Here is a 17,281-nt window from a genome sequence, read left to right on the forward strand (position 1 = left end):
AAACATTGTGGGATAGTCATTTTGTACTCAAATAAATAGAGCATAAGTAGGCACTTTTTGCATTTATTTCAAAGCAAAGAAATCTACTGTAAGGAATCCCCAGTATTGAAAAATGCTGAATAGTACTTGCAAGCCACTTGTGTAGGTCTAGCAATCAATTTCATTTTCCTGACTTTGCAAATAGATAGCTTGAAGCAAGGCTTGAATTGAATGGGCTAGACACCATCCCCCTGCATATAGTTCAAACTCCTCTTATTGACTTACAAGTGTATTCACTCTGCAGCTCTTCAATATCTCGCCACTCTTTTCTCTCCCTATGTTCCTCCCTGAGAACTCCATTCATTGGGTAATCTCTCTTATCTGTACCATTCTATTCCACTGCCAACTCTAGACTCCGTTCCTCTTATCTTGCTGCACTGTATGCCTGGAATATACTAAATCAAGATGTCTATCATTTTCTATAGCCAGCCTCCTATCTTTCACCTCTTCCCTCACCACCACCACCACCTCTTCCCTCACCACCACCTCACCCCAAGATCTGACTTAAAAATGTAACCTGAAAAGCTAGATTCAATTCTTATTGTAAACCACATAGATTCCTTGTAGAGAATTGAGTGATATAAGACACATGGTATGGTATATCAAGCTCCATCTCTGGCTGTATTCATATCTAGGCTAAACGCCTACCTTTTTTGAGGTTTATTATTTATTTATTTTTAATATTTATATACCACTTATAACCTAAGTGGTGTACATTTAGGTACTCAAGCACTCATGTACTCACAATCTATCCAACGTACCTGAGGTAATGGGGGGGGGGGGGATTAAGTAACTTGCCCAGGATCACAAGGAGTAGCATGAGATTTGAACCCACAGCTTCAGGGTGCTGAGGGTTCAAAGGCTGTAGCTCTAACCACTGTGCCACACACCCCTGTCTCCTATTCACTTAGTACTCATGTCTATTTTATCATTCCCATCATAATTAATCCCTTATTTGTCCTGTTTGTCTGTCTTGATTAGATTGTAAGCTCTGTCAAGCAGAGACTACCTCTTACTGTTTAGTGTATAGAACTGAGTACATCTTTAGTAATGCTATAGAAATGATTATTAGTAGTATATTCAGCTGGTAGCGGTTAGCTAAATTAGCCCTGGATATTCTATGCCAGGGTACATGCAGGCACCAGCACTGAAAATGTGGGGCTAATTTTGCTGGGGCTGGCTGCCAGAGCTTATGTGGGTCCCAACTGATATTCAGCAGGATCAAATAACTTGTTTTTTTGAGGTTTTTGCCCCAATCCCCTGAGAAACTCCCTCCTCTTTTTTCCCCAGCTCAAGAATCAGAAACCCTTTCCTCCCGAGAACAACCCTTTGACCTCCCATCCCCCTTGGGAACAGTGGCATAGAAAGGGGGGGAGGAGGTGGATTACCCCAGGTGCCATCTTGGTGGGGATGCCCCCCTCCCACCATGCATGTACCTTCCCTTTTCACCCCCCCATACTTCTAGTTCTTCATCAGCACAAGCAGCATCTCCAACCTGCTGCTTGAGCCGGCATCGGCTCTCCCTCCGACGTCACTTCCTGACTGCAGGACCATGAAGTGACATTAGAGCAGTGGTCTCAAACCCGTGGCCCGGGGGCCACATGCGGCCCGCCAGGTACAATTTTGAGGCCCTCAGTATGTTTATCATAATCACAAAAGTAAAATAAAACAGTTTCTAGATCATATAGCTCTTTAGCTATAAATGACAATATTATTATTAAGACTTAGCCAAAAGGAAAGATTTATAAACTATATAGAGTTTTACCTCATGCAAAATTGTCATTTCTTTAATAAGACATTATTTTTTTCTGAAGCCCTCCAAGTACCTACAAATCCAAAATGTGGCCCTGCAAAGGGTTTGAGTTTGAGGCCACTGCATTAGAGAACGTCTTCGGACACCGACTAGCCCGCCTGCTTCACAGGGCTTTAAACTAGGTAAGTCGGGGGAGGGTACCCATTCACATATTAGTGCAGAAAGGAATTATCCTGATGAGGTGAGTTGAAACTCCGCTTCCAAGTCCAAGGTAAGTACCCACATTGCAAACAGTTCTTTGGGAGTCACACCGACTCGGGTAGGTTACGCCTCACAGGGACTTAGCAAACACAAGATATGGAGGGCCATGTATGTCAATGCACACAGTTTAGGTAACAAAATTCTAGAATTGGAGGCTGAAATAAGGAATGCCGACCTAGATGTGGTGGCAATATCTGAAACTTGGTTCACGGACTCACATGGGTGGGATATGGCTATACCGGGCTACAATCTACTTCGTCAGGACAGAGAGGGCAGGTTAGGAGGGGGGGTAGCTCTATACATTAAAGAGGACATCAAAACCACCAGGATCACAGATGTCAAGTACACCGGGGAGTCCCTCTGGGTAAACCTAGCAAGAGGCAGAGAAAAATGCCTGTATCTAGGTGTGGTTTACAGACCCCCAAGACAACTGGAAGACATGGACGCAGAATTAATTAAAGACATAGAGAATATCACTCTACGAGGAGAAGCTGTACTGCTAGGGGACTTCAATATGCCTGATGCAGACTGGAACTCATTTTCAGCGACAACCAGCGGTAGCAGGAGGCTCTTAACCTCCATAAAGGGAGCACGTCTCAAACAAATGGTAACGGAGCCCACTAGGGCCCAGGCGATCCTCGACCTGGTACTCACCAACGGGGAAAGCGTTTCAGAGGTCTCAGTAGGAGATACGCTAGCCTCCAGCGACCACAATATAGTATGGTTCAACCTTAGGAAAGGCTTCCCTAGATCAAACACGAAAACAAAGGTACTCAATTTCCAGGGCACAGACTTCGCACGCATGGGAGATTTCGTCCATCAGACACTGCAGGACCAAGCGGAGACCGATGATGTAGAAGCTAAGTGGTTAACACTGAAATCAACCATACATGAAGCAACTAGCTGCTTCATAAAATCAGTAAATAAACGACAAAGAAACAATAAACCCCAATGGTTCACCGCGGAGATCTCGCACCTCATTAAGGAGAAGAAAAAAGCATTTCTCTCCTACAAGCGCACGGAGAAAAGAGAGGCAAAAGTAGAATATAGGACCAGGTCTACAGCGGTCAAAATGGCAGTTAGGGAGGCAAAACTTCGAGTGGAAGAAATTCTGGCAAAAAACATTAAAAAGGGGGACAAATCCTTCTTCAGGTATATTAGTGACAGAAAAAGGAACACAGGCGGGATAGTATGCCTTAGAAGACCGGGCGGAAGTTACGTGGAAGCAGATTCCGATAAAGCCGAACTACTGAATGAATACTTCTGCTCAGTCTTCACCTGTGAGGCACCGGGACACGGTCCCCAGTTGAAGGCAACACAAAGCACAGAAGACCCGTTTCAGAATTTTGAGTTCACACCAGGTGAAGTTTACAGTGAACTGGCAAGACTCAAGGTGAACAAAGCCATGGGACCAGACAATTTGCACCCAAGAATGCTCAGAGAATTGAGTGATGTCCTGGCGAAACCGTTGGCTGAGCTATTCAATCTCTCCCTAAGTAAGGGGAAAGTTCCCCTGGACTGGAAATTAGCTAATGTCGTTCCTCTGCATAAAAAGGGTTGCAGGGCAGAGGCTGCGAATTATAGACCGGTGAGTCTCACATCAATAGTGTGCAAACTCATGGAAACACTAATTAAAAGCAAATTGGACACGATCTTGAATGAAGGGAATCTTCGGGATCCCAGTCGGCATGGATTCACCAAGGGTAGGTCCTGCCAATCCAATCTCATCAGCTTCTTTGACTGGGTAACAAGAAAGTTGGACTTGGGAGAGTCTTTGGACGTCGTGTACCTGGACTTCAGGAAAGCTTTTGACAGTGTCCCACACCGCAGGCTGCTAAGCAAAATGGAATCGATGGGATTAGGAGAGACACTAACTGCATGGGTCAATGATTGGCTGAGTGGCAGACTTCAGAGGGTGGTGGTTAATGGTACCCTCTCTAAAACATCGGAGGTGACCAGTGGAGTGCCGCAGGGCTCGGTCCTGGGTCCACTCCTTTTCAACATATTCATAGGGGATCTGACTCAAGGGCTTCAAGGTAAAATAACACTATTCGCCGATGACGCCAAACTATGTAATATAGTAAGTGAATGCAGTTTACAGAATTATATGGCGCAGGACCTGCTTACATTGGAAAGTTGGTCCTCAACCTGGCAGCTAGGCTTCAATGCTAAGAAATGTAAGATCATGCACCTCGAAAGCGGAAATCCATGCAGGACGTACTTCTTGAACGGAGAAACTTTAACTAGGACTTCAGCAGAACGAGATTTAGGAGTAATCATCAGTGCAGACATGAAAACTGCCAATCAAGTGGAGAAGGCTTCATCTAAGGCAAGGCAGATATTGGGTTGTATCAATAGAAGTTTCGTCAGCCGAAAGCCTGAAGTCATAATGCCGTTGTACAGGGCCATGGTGAGACCTCATCTGGAGTACTGTGTGCAATTCTGGAGGCCACATTACAGTAAAGATGTGCCCAGAATTGAATCGGTTCAACGGACGGCCACCAGAATGATCTCGGGGCTCAAGGGTCTCTCGTACGAAGAGAGACTGAACAAATTGCAGCTCTACACTCTTGAGGAACGTAGGAAGAGGGGAGACATGATCGAAACATTTAAGTACCTCATGGGATGTGTCGAAGTGGAAGATGATATTTTCTTTCTCAAGGGACCCTCGGCCACAAGAGGGCACCCGCTCAAACTCAGGGGCGGAAAATTTCATGGCGACACCAGAAAGTATTTCTTCACAGAGAGAGTGGTTGATCATTGGAACAAGCTTCCAGTGCAGGTGATCAAGGCAGACAGTGTGCCAGACTTTAAGAATAAATGGGATACCCATGTGGGATCCCTACGAGGGTCAAGATAAGGAAATTGGGTCATTAGGGCATAGACAGGGGGTGGTTAAGCAGAGTGGGCAGACTTGATGGGCTGTAGCCCTTTTCTGCCGTCATCTTCTATGTTTCTATGTTCTATGTTTCTAGAGGGAGAGCTGAGGCTGGTGCGAGCAGCAAGTTGGAGATGCGGCTCACACCGAGGAAGTCAAAAAGGTACAGGAAAAGGGGCACATGCGGCCAGGAGGAGGGCCGAGAACCCTCGCTACGCCACTGCTTGGGCCTACCTTTTCTCCCACAAAGGATCAGATCTAAAATGGCTCACTCTTATTGGTTCCTAAAATACTGTGTTTCCCCGAAAATAAGCCCTACCCCCTGAAAATAAGCCCTAGGCGCAGGCAGCAGCACTTCCCCCCCATCTCTCCCTCCCATCTGAACCATGAGACTGAAATAAATATCTTATAACAATCCGGAAGCGTCGGCAGCAATCTAGACAGGCTGCTTTGCGGCCTTCTATCTTTGAAAACCGTTCCGAATTGACTCCCAATTCATTAGTAGAGGTATAGAAGCTTCCAATAAAGATAAAGAAAGTCCACTGCAGTGTCTCCGAGGCTGCTCCACTGCTCTGCTGAGATGTGTATGACCAGTCTAGTAAGAAGTTTGTGTGCATTTTTCCCTTGGACTTTTTCTTGTTTGAAAATGGCCCTTAAAGAAAAAGGCACCATGCATAAAAAGGTCTAAAATAGGGCAATTTTCAAACCGAAAAGACAGATGTTTTTCTGGTTTGAAAATAACCACGTTTGGCACTGGATTTTTGGACATTTTTGATTTAGACATCTTATTGAAAATGCCCCTTCTTTATATGTTAAACTAAATTGCCTTTGCTAAAGAAGCAGAGAAACTAAAATAAGATACTGGAATTACCTAGTTAACCCCATCTACTTTTTCCCACATTCAAATGTAATTTCCCAGTAGTAATATACTCACCAGTGAAGTTTTCTTCCACTTAGTAAGTCCTCTCTCAGCGCCAAAACAATAAATTACTAGTGTTTCCCAGATGGGAACTGAGGAGGGCTGTGACCGCTTGAAACCGCACATTAAAAGAAAAAATAAAAATAAAATCATCTAACATAAGAATAGCCTTACTGGGTCAGACCAATGGTCCATCAAGCCCAGTAGCCCGTTCCCACGGTGGCCAAACCTAGCCAAAACCCAAGAAGTAGTATCTCTGACAGAAAAATGCAGTGCAGCATTAGCCTTCCTTTTTATTTTCAAACTCTATTACACTGGAAGAGAGCTTCGGGTGTGTTGGCTCTATCGAGCGATGTCAACAGCTAAGTGTGTTTATGTTCTCCTGCTTGTCTACGGAGAAAATATTTTTTCTACCTAGTAGAAGAGGTGCTTGTGTGTGTACATGAAACAGACAAAAACTCAGGAAAAATAAACCGTTCTATGTGCAGCCACTTTTAGCTTCCTGGACTTTCATTTGTTTTGACACCCGGGGTGGAACCATAATCCCCCCAAAAAATTTGTGAAAAGAAAGTGAAATAAGCCCAATAACATATTTATGAAACACGAGAAATGTGACCGTGTAAGTGATTTGAACTCCAGCTATAACACATAGTAACATATGTAGCACCCCTCCAGCCTTATTTTTGAGCTTAGAATATTTATGTTGATATTTTTATTGGCCCTTTAAAGATATTTCTTGCCCAGAGGAATGTGGCAGAATCAAAGTTAAGTTGAGTAATGGAACATCAGCACATAAGATAGACAACTTAAATTTGCCTAATCTTGAATAATTAAAAAAATATATATATATATACCAGTCCTAGTTCACTCCTTAATTATATCAAAATGAGCTGGAAAAAAATGGGAACCTCTTTTTCCAGTTGAAAATATCACATTCATTTTTTCATATAAAACTGTATACTTAGTTTGGATCAGTTTGTTGGTTCTGTGACTTTACTTCCTTGCCAAAAATCCAGATCGCACTGTACAAGATAACCAGAATTATGGGTGGTGACAAAAAAGTGGTGCAATAGTTTTCTGCGCTGTATTCTAGTGTGAGGGTTGGGACTATATGCACAAAAATAGGAGCAGCTTAAATAAAAGATTACGCTCTTACCTGGATAATCTTCTTTCTGTTAATACACATAGGAAACTGTACTGTAGGTGAATGTCCTCTGGTCCTGAACTGTTGCAGAAGGATGTCAAGCATATCTTTCAGCTCTTCCTCCTTTACCAGTGGAGTACAGTGCCCTCTTCAGTTTGTACCAAAACAACTGATATCCACTATAACACAAGAAAGCAGGAGGGGCAATCATTAGTAGCGGTATAGAAGCTTCAAATAAACAAACATAAACAAAGTACATTTCTGTTCTGCTCTGTAACTCATGAAAAAAAAAACCCAATAGTTAGCATGAACTAATAAACATAGGTGTACCAACAAACCACCCTGCTTTGTGCAACTAACACAAACACATATGGAACTAAAGAACTCAACAAACTTATTCATATATGATTACATGTATTTCCAACTGTCTTCTCCAGTCATGGTACATGGGCTTGTCATGCCACTGGGGCTTGTGCGCATCTGTGAAGCTGAAAGCTATGCCATTGGTAGTTTCACTACCAGCAGGGCTTCACAAGATAGACAACAGGGATGCCTCTTGAACGGTCTCGTATGGAGGCTTATGAAGTCCCTTCAGGATGATGTTAAGATTCCACATCAGAAAAGGCTAGTGTAATGGAAGCTGCAATTTGAGTGCCCCCTTCAAAAATAAAAAATCTGGTCACATTTGGATTAGATGCCAGTGAAACCTTTCCCACTCGGGCTCAAAAGCATGAGCGGCCACTGCTAGGCCTTTCTCTAGTTCAAGCCTCTAGAATGTCAAGAATAACCAGAATTGAAGCCTTGAAAGGCTCCACATCTTTGGCGCACCAGAGCTGAAAAGCCTAACAGGGCTTAGCAGAGGTTGCAACCTTTGAAGGCTTTTTAGCTCAGAGTAGAAATGACTATCTCCAAATATCCTGCTCAATAGCCATGTCGTAAGACCAAAATGATCTGGGTTCTCCATGTGGATTGGACCCTGACTGAGTATGAACTCAGTCAGGGTCCAATCCACTTATGAACCGACAGCTTGATATATTTGTCCCGATGGAGTTGTACTAGATCTACATACCATGGCCGGTGAGGCTAATCTGGAGCTACTAGGATCACAGGTCACAATTCTGCAAATGACCCAGCCTACCATGGGCCACAGTGGGAACTTATAAAGCAGCTAAAACCATCAAGTCCATTGCTTGAGTACCCCAGCGTTGCACAATGACTGAACCCTCTTTGAGAAAATTATCATTCTCCCAGGTCTAATGTGTGCCTGCTGAGAAAGTTGACCTGCACATTCTCCACATGGGCTGTGGAGAGCACCTGAAGTTGTGCTTTCACCCACCTGAACAACATTTGAGCCTCCAGATGTAAAAGAGCACTCTTGGTGCCTCCTTGTCTGTACACATATGTTACCTTGGTGGCATTGTCCAAAAATACTCTGACTGCCCTGCTTTCCAGATCTTTCTCCGACGACCTTAATGCCCACTTCTAGGGTGGCTGCCATTGAGCCCAGGACTTGAAAGTAATGCCAGGAAGTGGGGTTTTGCATCGCTAGGAAATCAGAAATCTGCTTCCTGTGCTTCTGTTTGCCTGAATCAGGAAGAAAGACATGGCTCTGTGCCATGTCAAAGCAGACTCCCAAATAGTCCAAGCACTGAGTTAGCTCTAGATGATTCTTCTTGAACTTGACTATCCAGCTCAGATCCTGGAGATCTACAACTTACTGCACCGCCTGCTCTCCCTCCACCTTTGAGGGGGCTCTGACCAGCCAATCGTCCAAGTAACAGTGCAACTGAATTCTCATCCTGTGGAGGTGAGCTGCTACCACCACCATCACCTTGGTGAAGGTGCATGGAGCTGTTGCTAATCCAAAGGGTAGAGCTGCAAACTGGAAATGCCTTTGCAGGACATGGAACCTCAGGTACATCTCCATTAGATCTAGTGAGGATAGGAATTCGCCCGGTGCCACTGCCGCAATTACCGACTAGTCTGTCTCCATGTGGAAGAGCAGTGCTTTTAAAGGACACATTCATAGACTTCAGGTCCAAAATTGGTTTCCACTATTTGGTTTATTTTTATTTTTTATTATTTTCCAAAGTTTTCCAAGTTTATTTAAAAATTTGTTATACTGCTGATCATAATTTCAAGTGGTGTAAAAGCTTCTAGAGAATCCATAAACAGATCTGGAGGAGGGTGATAGAACTCGATCTTGTGGCCCTCCTGAAAAAGATCAATAACCCAGTGGTCAAAGGAAATTTGCTCCCATGCCCTCCAGAATGCAGTCTCCCACCAATGTGAGGTAGCGTGGCTCTCACCTTGGCATCATTGTGTCTTCTTGGAGGCAGGGCTGACGCAACACCCCAAGGGTTGATGGTGTCTGCATAGTATTAGAAACATAGAAACATGATGGCAGATAAAGGCCAAACGGCCCATCCACAGTTACCATTATCTCTTTCTCTCTCTGAGAGATCCTACGTGCCTATCCCAGGCCCTCTTGAGTTCAGACACAGTCTCTGTTTCCACCATCTCTTCCAGGAGACTATTCCACGCATCTACCACCCTTTCCGTAAAAAAGTATTTCCTCAGATTACTCCGGAGCCTATCACCTCATCCTATCACTCCAGAGCTTATCACTTCATCCTATGTCCTCTCATTGCAGTTTCCTTTGAAATGAAAGAGACTTGACTCATGCACATTTATATTACGTAGGTATTTAAACGTCGCTATCATATCTCCCCTCTCCCGCCTTTCCTCCAAAGTATACAGATTGCGGTCTTTAAGTATGTCCCCATATGCCTTATCACAAAGACCACACACCATTTTATTAGCCTTCCTCTAGACCAACTCCATCCTTTTTATATCTTTTTGAAGGTGTGGCCTCCAGAATTGTACACAATATTCTAAATGAGGTCTCACCAGAGTTTTATGCAGAGGCATCAATATCTCCTTTTTCCTACTGGCAATACCTCTCCCTATGCAACCTAGCATCCTTCTAGCTTTCGCCGTCACCTTTTCAACCTACTTGGCAACCTTAAGATCATCACATACAATCACACCTAAGACCCGCTCTTCTGTCGTGCACAAAAGTTCTTCACCCCCTAAACTGTACCGCTCCCTCAGGTTTTTGCCACCCAAATGCATGACCTTGCATTTCTTAGCATTAAATTTTAGCTGCCAAATTTCAGACCATTTTTCAAGCTTTGCCAGGTCTTTCTTCATGTAATTCACACCATCTGGCGTGTCTAGTCTTTTTGCAGATTTTTGTATCATCCGCAGAGAGGCATATCTTACCCGACAATCCTTCAGAAATATCATTTATAAAAATGTTAAAAAGAACAGGCCCAAGAACAGAACCTTGAGGCACACCACTGGTAACATCCCTTTCCTCAGAGCGATCTCCATTGATCACTACTCTCTGTCGCCTTCCACTCAACCTGTTCCTGACCCAGCCTGTCCCAAGGGCACTCAGTTTACTTATCACACGTCTGTGTGGAACACTGTCAAAGACTTTACTAAAATCTAAATACACCACATCTAGCGCACATCCTCTATCCAATTCTCTGGTCACCCAGTCAAAGAAATTGATCAGATTTGTCTGACAAGACTTACCTCCAGTGAATCCATGTTGCCTCCAGTCCTGTAATCTACAGGATTCCAGAAACTTCACCATTCTCTGTTTTAAAAGCGTTTCCATTAATTTGCTTACCACAGAAGTCAGACTTACCGGCCTGTAATCCCTATTTCTTCCTGACTTCCACTTTTGTGGATAGGGACCACATCCGCCCTTCTCCAGTCCTCCGGTACCACTCCCGCCTCTAGAGATGCATTAAAAGGTCAGTCAGCAGAGCTACCAGAACTTCCCTAAGTTCCTTCAGTACCCTCGGATGTACACCATCCGGTCCCATCGCTTCCTTTATTTCAGCTAGCTCCTCACAAACACAACCCTCTGAAAATCGATCAGGGTCTATTACTCCTCCATCCCTTTTCACGTAGATGGGAACATCTTGAGGAATAAAAATTGCTTCTGCCTCCCCTGGTGGATCGGTGAGGTCTGCTGTCCGGCCGAGACTTAGGAAAGCAATCCGCCACACTAGCCATGAGGTTTGCCAATGCCTTTCCAAATAGCATCTGCTCTTTAAAAGGCTATCTGCTTAAGGTGTCCTTTGAGGCCAAATCGTCCGCTCATTGTCTGATCCACAGTATCCTGCTGGCGGCAACAGTGTATGCCGACACCTTGCTCAGGACTCTGATGTCAGAGAGCATCTACCACATATTTTAGTTGGGGACATGTGTCCTCTTCCAATTTTAGTTGGGGACATGCATCCTCCTCCACCACAGGACTGCAACCGCAATCTGATGGGGCAGGCACATGCCACAAATGAGGCTGCCGCTGCAGCTTTGATTCCCAAAGCTAGCACTTCAAATTGCCTCCTAAGCACCATGTCTACCTTATGGTCCTGTGCATCCTTTAACATCACATCTCCCTCACTAGGGAGGGAGGTACACTTTGTTACTGGAGCCACCATGGAATCCACTTTCGGCTGAGAAAACAGCTGCTGAGTTCTTCTAGAGAAGAATCTTTCCCCGGTTCAATGCTGTCATGCCCACAGGCAGCACAGAACATTCCGGACCTGTCAAATAAGCTTTCCACAGGAGATTCAAAAGGTCTGGGGTAAACCCCTGAACAGGACGCCCCACAGATCCTTGCAGGATTTCATGCTTTTCATGTAATCACTATTTGAGGTCTCCGGTAGGGATTTCTTTCCAGTCACCTGGACCCCCTACGGATCCCCAGCCCTAGAGGACTCAGAAGAGGCTAAGCTTGAAGCTCCAGCCGAGTACATGTATGCTTCTCGGCCAATCATCCAGCACAGTCGATTTTGAGTCAAATCAAGAGGTTTTGAGGCAGATGGAGGCTTAAGAAAAAAATGTTTAAAATCCTTGATGGCAGCTGCCAGTGAATTCGCATCAAAACCAGCCCGTGCGGGCTCTCCTGAAGTTCCAAAAATTCAGGTAAAGGGGTTTTGGAGGTGGGGATCCTATTTTTGACCTCAGAAACCTTTACAATTCAAATTTTCAGACACACTTCCCCCCCACCTCCAATTGTCCCCTTAGGGAATAATGGACTGTACTCACTGTGCATTGACTGCCTGTGTCAGCTTTTTCTGCAGCTTGACTGAATGGAGTCTTTCTGCTTCAATTGCTGTCAGCAGTGATCCAAATTGGAGATCTTCGGGCTTCCAGTCAGACCGGTACCAAATGTGAACTTAACTCCTCCATGGATCCTTGTGCTGCGGTGGGGGGAGTGGAAAAAGAAGATGGCTCCCTGAAACCCAAAAGGTCTCACACAGGGGCCCCACAGCCTGCATCAAGTTTCTGATAAACCAGAAGATGAGCTAGCTCCCAGGGGGATGGACTTAGAGCAGGCTGGTTCAGCAGGAATACCTGGGGTTGCCCTGCAGAATCTGCATCCTCTCCCAGGCAGAGTAGCTCAGAATCGGGAACTTCTAGGCACTTAAGCCTCATAAAATGGATAAAAAATAACCAAAAATAATAAAACTGAACAGAGCAGATTAGAACACACCTTCTCAGTTCACTTGCACAAGGAAAAACTAGAGAGTGCAATATACTCCACTGATGAAGGAGGAGGAACTGAAAGATATGATGGACATCCTTCTGCAACAATTTGCAACCAGAGGATGTTCACCTAGAGAAGGGTATCTCAAACTGTGTGCCAAGGCACACTAGTGTGCCTCCTGAGATTCCAAGTGTGCCGTAGCACACTGAGGAGGAAGAGAGGCACCTGCCACCTGACTTCCCTATGTGGAACAGTGCCAGCGCTGCCCAATTTGCCGAAGGCTTGCATGTTTCCCCCTTCTCTCTAGCATCTTCCAGCTTCCCCCCTAGCCTCCCAGTCTCACCTTTAAAGCTAATTACAGCAGCCTGCAGAGGATCGCCAGTAGGTAAAATGATTTTATTTTCAACATAGTGATTGAAATGTGTCAGTTTTGAGAATTTATATCTGCTGTGTATATCGTGTGTATATGAAAATGAAAAAATTGCATTACAATTAATAAAGGCGGAAATTGGGTGGGCCTAGGGAGGTTTATGGTTGGGGTACTCAGTTGATATTTGTTAGACTTAGGGGTACTTAGCTGAAGTAGTTGAGAAACACTGCTGTAGGCAATCAGCTGGCGCCAGTGCTTCTCCTTCTCTCCGGTCCTCTTTCCTGCTGGCACCTGGTATCTCAGGGCTAATCTGAAGGGCCTCTGCACATTCACGGATGTTGATGTGATGGCATCACGGCGATGTCCGTGCACTTCTGGGTGCCTCAAGCCTTGGCCACTACCTTTAGTGTGTCCCGGCTCGAGAAAGTTTGAGAGACACTGACCTAGAGTAATGTTTCTCAACTCGGTCCTGGAATACCTCTCTTGTCAGTCAGGTTTTCAGGATATCCACAATGAATATGAATAACAGAAATCTGCATATAATGGAGGCAGTGAATGCAAATCAAGTTTATGCATATTCATTGTGGATATCCTGAAAACCTAAGTAGCAAAGGGTTACTCCAGAAGTGAGTTGAGAAACACTGACCAAGAGTACAGACTCCTATGTTTATGTAACAGAATTTTCTTTAAAAAAAACATACTTGTATGTGCAATGTGTAAGCATTCATTTTTCTCAGCTTTTAGTAGTTTTTATTAAAAAAAACAAGTTACTTTTATGTTTTCTATTACAGAAACATAGTGCACATGAAAATCATGTTTTCTTCCTTTCACTCTTATATTGCCCTTCCCTCTCCTTTTAAACCCCCCCTTATCACAAGCCCTGCTGGTTTAAATTTATTCAGTCACTACTGAGTCACACAATGGCTGAATTAGGTACCATCGATCAAAATGTAACCCTATAAAACTGCAGTGACTCAGTCTCCTGCCCTAATGCAACATTTGTTTCCCAATTCAGCAACCCTTCAACTAAAGCATCTTAGTATTGCCCCCATTCCCGCCTACAAAAAAAAAAAAAAAAAAATCCATATTGATCTACTTATCTGTATTCAGAGTATAAAACTGTGCAAAAAATAAAACAGCTACTCTTAGGATTTAAATCCCACCTTTGTTTTTAAACAGAAAACCTATAAAATTTACATTCAAAATGGCCTCTATTCCGCAGTTTCTTGATGGGACTGTGTAAAGTAACTTCTTTGCAATAGAAACCTCCAACCCCAAAAATAAAAATACAAAGCCCATGTTTCCATAGCTTAGATTTGTTGCTACTGAAGATAACATTCCTCTGTGCTGATTTTGTCAGTCACCATCTTGGGAATGCCTGAGGATGAGAGGAGGAGGCTGAGAAACAAGGAAACCAGGGTTCAAATTCTACTTCTCCCACCAACACTCCTTGTGACCTTGGGCAACTCACTTTACCCTCTAATGCTGCAGGTATAAACTCTAAGTGCAAATCCTCTGTATCTGATAACTCATTTTGAGCTTGGATTTGGAAAGGCAGGTCATTAAATCTAAAACCCAAATCCAAATGGCCACCTGGCATGATTTGAAAAGGGAATGCTAGGTGTCCAGGAATCCCGCCTACCAGTTTAGCAAAAAAAAAAAAAAAAAAAAAATTGTGGTGAGAGGCACTGTGTGCTTCTTTACTACCAAAGATTATATACAAAAAAAGGTCTTCAAATAAAACTATTCTCAAAAACTTCTAAATGTAAATTAGCCTTTCTAAATCCAAATCATAGACTATAACTAACAAATTTGCATGAATTACCTTCAATTCCTGGTGGTTTAAGTATTGAGACAGGCACCATAACAGTAGGCAGAGGAGAGTTAAGTGTGCCTGCCGCCTGGGCCTGATGCAAAGGTGGAATAGAAGAACAATATTCAGAGGGGGTATTGGGGTTTGGGCAAGGAGCAGTTGGGCTCATCATCCTTTCAAATGCCTGTGCTAAAGGAAGGAAAAGAAAAAAAATCATAGGTCTTCATCTCCCATGTGCTTTACAGATGCTCTATAGCTGTCTCAAACTAAAACTCACTTTATACAAGCAGGCTCAAGAAAGGGAAATTTGACTACATATATCATCACTCAAAAACTTAGGCTCTATAAACAGTGGACATATTTTAATGGTATTTGTATTAGCCAATGTACTTCTTGTTAAAAAAGGAACAGCTCCAAAATTTACAGTTGTATATCATATGGGTTTCTGCACAGTTATGCAATTTATCTACTGTGCTGATTTCTTTTATTGTAAACTAAGAAACTGCACGATTTACTCTTCTGTACCTGTTGCACAATCAGAACTCCCACTGCAGCCCTCATGGAGCTATTCACGCAGTCTTGAGTTTTTGTTTAATGATGTAAGAAAGTTGGAACTTGGTACATTGGCATTTCATTCTAAGGGATCATGGCCCTGTGAGAATTTAGCTTAATGGTGGCCCTTACCTCAAGAGCAAAAGCCACCATCACAGTGGGGGAGCATGTGGCGCAGTGGTTAAAGCTACAGCCTCAGCACCCTGAGGTTGTGGGTTCAAACCCACGCTGCTCCTTGTGACCCTGGGCAAGTCACTTAATCCCCCCATTGCCCCAGGTACATTAGATAGATTATGAGCCCGCCGGGACAGACAGGGAAAAATGCTCAAGTACCTGAATAAATTGATGTAAACCATTCTGAGCTCCCCTGGGAGAACGGTATAGAAATTGAATAAATAAAATAAAGTTAGCATGCCTCATTTAGTTTATTCCTTAAGGCAGGCTGGAAACTCTTGTCTTAACATTTGTCCTATGCTGAACAGGACAAGTTCAGACATTTTGTCTTTCCACCTGTTTCTAAGCAATTGTGAACAGTTTATCCAGCTGATAATTTGGACAGATCATACAACACCTTCCTTTGTTCTCGTATGACTAAGCGTGGTATGTAATTGGCTCATATGTGAAACATACAACAGGAACTGCCTACTGAAACTTACTAGCTGGTAGGGAATTACCGTACATAAAAGACCAATATAAAATCACAATTGGGCTCTTTCAGAATGAGAAAGTAAAAAGGACACTTGGACAGCATCAAGTTAAAATAAACAGAATGAGACTAGAGTTGATCCGAGTATATTGAGGGGGGGGGGGAAATTAAAATAAAAACGGGGTTTCTCATGTCTCTGACATCTGTCAATTGAGCTGAGGTGACAAAACTGCTGACATTCTGGGATTGTACAGCTAAAGGATATTTGGAGCGAGAGCATTGTGAGTGTGCTGAAATTTGAAACATTACAAGGTAGGATTTGTGCCTTTTACTTCAGTTTTAAGGCACTGTTAAAAATAAGTACATTACAAAATTTGAATATTGCCTTACTGGTAGCAAAGTGCATCCTTGTACACCGGAATGTGCAGTAAGAGCTAACGTCCATCAACAAGTGACTGGATTAATCTGTAATGTACTTTGTGAAGGTGCTGCACTATTCTACAGCTAAACCACTGGATTTGGTCACTGCCTGTACTGCTCGTATTTTTTTTTCAACATACATGTTTCCGATACATGTGACTTTGGGTAAAAGAAGGTTTTTGATTATTTACTTTTCATGTAAGTTGGGTATGTGTTAAGTAAGGTCATGTATTGTTATTTTTGATGTGTTGAACTCTGAATTATTTTTAACAAAATTAGGATGATTTTTAAAAAGTACATGGCTTGCTGTTTTTACATAAACCTAAGAAACAACCATGCAACAATATTACCTTTCTTTATAGCATAGATTGATGCTTTGGAATACTAGCTGCATGTTCTCAAAGGAGTAAGGTATGGCAAATATTTATATGTGGATTATAGAAAAGCAACTAATATCACCCAGTACAATCTTTTTCAAAGGGCTCTTGCTTCCTAAGATCAGGAAAAGCTATCAGCACTGAGCAGAGAGCATGGCCAAAAACTTGCTTTTGAAAGTTGGGAATAAATTCACTAACAAACTTTTCCTTCCTCAACTAAAATCCTTAGTAGAAGGGTAGCTTTAAATTTGATATGTCTGATGGAAGAGAAAGCAATTTTGAAAATGGTTTTGGATTATTGCTAAAGATTGCCCTTGCAAACACAATAAATGAGCATACATTTGGTTTTATGAGTAGTATCAAGTCAGGAACTTTCATGCCATCCTAACAAATATGCTCCTTCCCTTATGCTTAGTGCCCATCTTACATCCCCATCCCCTTTCACTATAAATCCAGGCAAGACTCCTTTCAAAGCAAGGTTGCATTCCAGCATTCACCATTAAACTGTACTTATCAATCGCTTCCTATCAGGAAATA

General features: G+C 43.2%; 1 protein-coding gene across 3 annotated transcripts in view; it reads right to left on the reverse strand.

Annotated features, from left to right (window-relative positions):
- The window catches only part of ZFYVE16 (zinc finger FYVE-type containing 16), a 173,703-nt gene that overhangs the window by 105,308 nt on the left and 51,114 nt on the right, over positions 1-17,281 (reverse strand). For 2 of the 3 annotated variants that reach the window (XM_033926351.1, XM_033926269.1), the window contains exon 5: positions 14,762-14,938. The exons of the other annotated variant lie outside the window; for it this stretch is intronic. In XM_033926351.1, coding sequence (XP_033782242.1) covers positions 14,762-14,938 — 177 coding nt within the window. The remainder of the gene's footprint in view (positions 1-14,761; positions 14,939-17,281) is intronic. 3 annotated transcript variants of the gene reach the window in all.

Source organism: Geotrypetes seraphini, chromosome 1, assembly GCF_902459505.1.
Source record: "Geotrypetes seraphini chromosome 1, aGeoSer1.1, whole genome shotgun sequence".
Lineage (NCBI taxonomy): Eukaryota > Metazoa > Chordata > Amphibia > Gymnophiona > Dermophiidae > Geotrypetes > Geotrypetes seraphini.